Here is a 6,039-nt window from a genome sequence, read left to right on the forward strand (position 1 = left end):
TTTTAAATGTAGAACAGTTAATATATACATTTTATGAGAATTATTTTTCTTTTTCAATTATGCACCACTGTTCAAAGATTTTATATCCTAACTTTACAAAATTTACAACCTTTGTAATATTCAATGGTTTCTTTTAAAAAGACATTTTATGTAATGTTATTTTTAGTATTCTGTAATTAAAATTATGAAAATTACAATGCTGTGTTGGTTGCTTTGTTTTGCCGTTATTGTCTGCTGTGGTTCAGTCATACAAGGTTAATCTGTTGTCCAACATTTAAATGTTAGTTAATGGCTAAAACATTTCCTGGAAATGAACAACAAAGGTTTGAACCACGTAAACAACTGAGCAATCCGATATTAGATGTTTAGATCTCAGCCTATACTGATTTATATGGAGTAAAAGGAAAATCTGACAACTAGTATCAGCTGATGTTCTTATACACTCAGTGGCTACTTTTTTTTTAGATCCACAGGTTCTTCACGCAAATATCAATTTGGTCAGTCACATTGTAACTGTGTCATGTAGACATGAAGATGATCTGTTGAAGTTCAAATTGAGCATCAGAATGGAGAAGAAAGGTGATTTACGTGACTGAGTGAGGCTTGGTTGTTAGTGCCAGACAGGATGGTCTTTCATAGTATTTCAGAAACTGGTCATGTACTGGGATTTTTCTCTCAGTTATCTCTAAGGTTTACAGAGACTAGTCAGAAAATATCCAGTAAACTGTTCTCTAGGCTAATGCTAGAGGAGAATGGATAATATTCTTCCAGCTAATAGGCAACAGTAACTTAAATAACCAAGGTCTGCAGAAGAGCAACTCTGAACGCACAATGTGTCGAACCTTGACTACTTCAGCACAAGACTACATTGGCTGCCACCTCTGTCAGCTAAGAACAGAAAATTACAATTTATACAGACTAACAAAACATTAGAAAAACATTGCCTGGTCTGAGTCTTGATTTCTGCTGCAACATTTAGAAGAAAGGGTCAGAATTTGGAAGAAATCATAGATCCATCGTTAAGGGTGGTGGTGAAATCGTGCGGGAGGATATGACTCCAGCACAATGATCCATCTGGCATGAAGAAATAAGACTGGGCTGAATATTAAATGTGTACAAAAAAGCGCATTTGATAGTACAGGCTTGATTTCAGGATGCTGTAGCTAGAAGTGTTTTGGACTGATGATGTCATTAAAGCTGTAATGTGTAAATTGCCACAAATTTCTACCACTTATTATCCCCCCACCCCAACACACACACAGGTACATATACACTTGCTTGCACTCTTAAGAGCACAAAGTCTATTTATTATCACTTCTTTAAAATCTTTAGATTTGAAGCAGCAATTTTCTTTAAAAGAAACAAACTAATTGCTGATTAATATCAATCTGTCTTTGTGGTTTCTGCTGTCCTTCCTGCTGATGGGAACTCCTGACAGAGCCCCTCACGTCTTTCTGAAAAGCAGCAGCTTACGGTCCCATGCAGTGCTGCCAAAGCTCTGGATTAGCTCCATGCCACAGTGTCTTTCTAGGTGTTCCCTGGCATGATCTGCCACATCCCCTCGGATCTTCAGGGTCTTAAAGTGGTCAAAGTCCGAGCGTCCCAGCTTCCTCAGCCGCCGGGCTGCAGAGCGATAACACTTCCAGGGCTGGGCCTCCAGCAGAAGGTGCTGGCTCATGGAGGACAGGCGAGAGAGCAGCTGCAGCAGGCCCAAGTCTCCGTGGTTTAAATGGACCCACATGGTCACAGCTAGACATAGACACAAGTGGAAGTGAGAGCAGCCGTGCAGGCTGAGGTAGTCCTGCAGCTGGTTGGTGTCTTTGGTGATGTCGAGAGGGATGAAGGTGATTCTGCTTGGCAGAGGGTTTATCTCCTCCGCTCGCTGAACTAGAGTTTCATCCAAGTCGAAGCCCAGGAGGTGAACTTTCCTCCTATCAGGCTGTTCCTCAGGCACCAGATGTTTGTAGAAAGCTATGCTCAGTTCCTGCCGTTCAGTAGGTGAAAGGAAAGAAAGAGGACAGCTGTTATAGAGCTGACAATTTAAAGTGATCCTTAAAGATCAGCCTCTAAATCTGTTTTAAAGTGTCTCTGAGGAAGGTTTTTTAAAGATATAACGTCACCAGAACTTACGTAATGGGTGTGATCCCTTATATCCAAACCTCTGATAAGTCATTCAACTAAAACAAATGTGGTATGAGGACAGAAATTTACATTTAATTATTAGTCTGGATTATAAAAATGAGTCTAAACGCAAATATGAGCATTTATGCATAATCGAGAACATATCAAAAAGTCCTGCCTATTTAAAGGGGGCCACTTAGGGATATGGCCTAAATCATTAGTATGTATGCATGAAAAAACAACAGAGGTGGACTTACCCCTGAGTTACAGCCCACGTCCACGATCAGCGTGGTCTCATCACTGTATCCTAAATCCCTGAGCAGAGCTGGTGGAATCAGACTCAGGCGGTTCTCCGGAGGGTTGAAGCTGTAATAATTTATGAAGTTACCGTAAGGAGCGGCGCCAGGATCGTTTATTTCATCGTCAGCATCAGCCTTGCTGTTCTTCGAACAGGTTGCCATTGTAATATGTGCGTCCCCTAAATGACTCCGGGTAGAAAACAGTGCTGACCGAACTGTTAACTTTATTTAGTTAATTATTTAAAGTTAAATAATATCAAACTAAACTCCTTGTAAGTAAGATCATTTATAAAAAAAAAAAGTACCAAAATGGCTACATATAGCTAGCATATGATCGATAATGACGCTGTTTTGTTTTTAAGTGAATAGTGTTGAACAGTTTCCAGAGTTGAAGTCTAGCACAGTCGCTTAATGGAACTTACTTACTCAAGGGCTCTGGGTTCTAGGAGGCAGGGGTGAGCCAAGGTGGCAACAAGCTGACGTTCAGCCTGACGCCATGGTAACGGTAGCCTCTGATACGGTCTCTGCGTCTACAACAGGGATGTCAAACTCATTTTACACAGTGGGACACATATACAGCTCAGTCGGATCTATAGCGGACTGGACAAAAAACAGGATGTGTTTTTTCTTTGGTTTTGTATGAATGGCCACGGGGAAGCTCTACGCTTCCGTATAAAATAGTTGATCACATTTTACTTACTTAAAAAAATAAAAATAAACATGCAGTTTAATTTTGTAGACCACTAAAATTCAACTTATATGATCCTTCTCTAACGTAACAATATTTCACAATTAAAATGCTGTTATTATTATTTATTTATTTTTACCAGGCCATTTTTATTTGTTTCACAGTTTAGCAACTAGCCCTGCCTTTTGTCCCACAATGCACCTTCACTGTAAAATGTTCTTCTGAAATAAACCGTAGCGTCTTGATTAAGTACTACAGGGGAAATATCTAAAAACTCAGAGATTCACTCTGTGTGCTGCCGCAAACACCCCCCGTAAGTAGGTGGCGCGCTGCTGTTTTGCCAAATCAAGAGAAATGTCTCATTTGAGTGCCCGTACCTGCACCTTACGAAAGCGAGTCCGCTAAAGTAGCATAGCAGCTGTGCTGACATTGAGAGTGATAACGCAGGATAGCACAGTCTTATAATTCCAGGTAAGAAAAGACAAAAGTGTTGACCACGAGAGCTTTTTCGAGTCGTGTATCGGTTGTTAATGCGCACGCACAGAGCTGGACAACAGCTGTTTTTGAGCTCATTGACAGGGAGGAGATAACTTGTCCTGTCTGAGAATGAAAACAGCTCCCAGGTGTCCAGCCAAAAAGTGATTTCCGGTGTTCCACGTTAAATGTTTTTTACGTTAACTGGTTAGATTTGTTTATATATTCCACTGTACCACATTCTGCATGTTACACGGCTACCAATCCAATCAATGTGTGTCATTAAATCTGTTTATTTTAAATGCTAACACCCCAAATTCTTATTAAATAATCGAGTTCACTTGTAAGGTGCTCTGTAGCCATCTCCTCTTTTTAAATCCAGTTTGTCGTTTTTTGTTTTTAACCCAGATTAGTGACTCTGATTGGGAACAAAAGCTCCAGCAGCTCAGCGCGGGGGAAACAAGCTACATTTGCTTATTTTGTGCAGAATATTGTGGTGAAATTACCTTTTACTGGGAAGGCAGCAGGTCATGTTAAACTGTAACTATCACCAATTAACGTGGGCGTGTTTCCTAAATCAGCAGCATGTGTTTAACTGCGGATCTAACATCTGGAACTCGGAGATGGAATATGTAAACAAATCTTAACCATTTAGCCTGTATTTAAACTGTTGGAAGTTACTTGTTATAATCTATCAAACATATCTCTCTTTTTGAGGCAGAAAGAACAATCCTGCCACAGGTTAGATGTTGTAGTGCGTTTCTTGTAAAGTAAAAAGTTGAATTAACTGTAACAATGTGTTTTTCAGTAGAAACATAGGCAAAAGGGCAGCTTACACTTCTGTAAAAATACTTTAAGTGGCAAAAAAGACTTGATTGATTCTAATGTTGAACAGAGAAAAGGCACTATAATGCAGAGTCATCAGGAAACTAAAAAAATATATACTTTCTATATAGCACTTTGTAAATCCTGTTGACTCCAATGTTTACCAATATAAGATATTAAAGATACAAAAGCCTTGGCAGGAATAAAAACTAAAAGATTTAATGCCTCACTGCCTCCAGGAGGTCCTGAGACTTAATTAATTTGTAATTAAGGTTTTTGCTGGTGTGATTGGTAAAGCTGAGCTTGTTTGTGTGACAAGCAGGAGCAAATGTTTTTGATAAAATCTCAGTCATCTTGTTCCAGCTTGTCCAGTCCAATGGTGGGAAGTATCAAGTACTTCTCAATAGTTGAGTATTTCCATTTTAGTCTACTACTTGTCAGGAACATGCGGGTTCAGTACTTATATTTAATGCACACGTATAGTAAAAGGTGTGGATGATGGTGATAATGTTGGGAGTATTTATCAAATTAACAGATAACAAATATTCTCTCTTTAATAACTGACTTCAAGTTCTTGATTTAAGAACCAGTGATGTTTGCAGTGTTGTCACTGGTTACTTTTCAGCTTATGAACCCATTTTAATCTCTTGTTCCTGATTTCCTTCAGGATCCCCAGCATGGTAACAGGAAAGCGGCTCGCAGACATCGGCTATCGGGCATTTTCTGCCTCGATGATGCTGCTGACGGTGTACGGGGGCTACCTGTGTGCAATGCGAGGGTACCGCTACATGGAGAGGCAGAAGCAGCTGAAGCTGGCAGCAGAGAACCAGGATCCTGAAGTCATCAAAGACTGACAAAAGCTCTGCTTTTTGCACACATGTGGACATTTCTCATTCCTCCTCGTCTTTATCCAGCAGCGAATCGTGATGTTTATTCTTCAGAGGACACTTGTGTGATTCCAGCAAGGGCACGGCCCCCTTAAAGACGAGGATTTGTTTATAAAGCTCCCAGAAAATTAACCACGAGCATATTTCCATCACTGGCTTCTGTCAAATTCATTCTGAGCTGCACTATTTCAGGAATAAGATGTAATTGTTTGTATTATATGACATTAAATGCATTCAGCTACACAGTGTTGTGTAATATATTGAAATAGGATTCAAATAAGATGAGACAAGCAGAAACACTTAACAGAATATATTTGGAAAGACACATTTTTTAGGTACTAAAGTAGGAGTTGCAGACCTTTATTATTATCCTCATATCTGGAATTCTTTACAGGCAGTGATATCCAACAATTTCATCAACGTTTTGGTCTCGGAAGTAAAAAAAAAAACAAAACAAACAATAAAACAAATCTCTCACAACATTGCGGTAAAGGGTCGTTTCACAATGAACTGCAAAGGGCAGATATGTTCAGCCACACTGTCTCTCACAGCCGGTGTCGTGCTTTTAAGAGCTGTAATATTACATTAATGTTGCTACGTCTGCAGTGACACACCTGTGCCCTGTGCTGTCTGTTGTGAATTAACCCTTAGAAATAACCAAACAAGTTCATCTGACCAATAAAACTGGGAGAGAACTTTGAATCCAAAGAACATCTTCAAGCACAGGATAAATCCCAACATTTGT

General features: G+C 39.6%; 2 protein-coding genes across 2 annotated transcripts; one reads left to right on the plus strand and one right to left on the minus strand.

Moving 5' to 3' along the window:
- Nucleotides 1–1,444: 1,444 nt before the first annotated feature.
- Nucleotides 1,445–2,582, minus strand: bcdin3d (BCDIN3 domain containing). Its single transcript, XM_085354636.1, has 2 exons — nt 2,379–2,582; nt 1,445–1,984 (listed from the first exon to the last, which is right to left on the minus strand). The coding sequence occupies exons 1-2, from the start codon at nt 2,580–2,582 to the stop codon at nt 1,445–1,447; spliced, it is 744 nt and encodes a 247-aa protein (XP_085210762.1).
- Nucleotides 2,583–3,491: 909 nt separating this feature from the next.
- Nucleotides 3,492–5,528, plus strand: cox14 (cytochrome c oxidase assembly factor COX14). Its single transcript, XM_085354637.1, has 2 exons — nt 3,492–3,579; nt 5,075–5,528. The coding sequence occupies exon 2, from the start codon at nt 5,085–5,087 to the stop codon at nt 5,259–5,261; it is 177 nt and encodes a 58-aa protein (XP_085210763.1). The 5' UTR covers nt 3,492–3,579; nt 5,075–5,084; the 3' UTR covers nt 5,262–5,528.
- Nucleotides 5,529–6,039: the final 511 nt, after the last annotated feature.

This window comes from Diplotaxodon limnothrissa, linkage group LG5 (assembly GCF_057381915.1).
Source record: "Diplotaxodon limnothrissa isolate DT_005_m linkage group LG5, D_limnothrissa_male_GT1.1, whole genome shotgun sequence".
NCBI lineage: Eukaryota > Metazoa > Chordata > Actinopteri > Cichliformes > Cichlidae > Diplotaxodon > Diplotaxodon limnothrissa.

Bases quoted from the DNA above. Each gene is read 5' to 3' on its own strand.
- bcdin3d (XM_085354636.1), bottom strand. From the start codon at position 2,582: ATGGCAACCTGTTCGAAGAACAGCAAGGCTGATGCTGACGATGAAATA. The intron at 1,985-2,378 runs GTAAGTCCACCT...ACTGAACGGCAG, and splicing joins ACGTGGGCTGTAACTCAGGG to GAACTGAGCATAGCTTTCTA.
- cox14 (XM_085354637.1), top strand. From the start codon at position 5,085: ATGGTAACAGGAAAGCGGCTCGCAGACATCGGCTATCGGGCATTTTCT.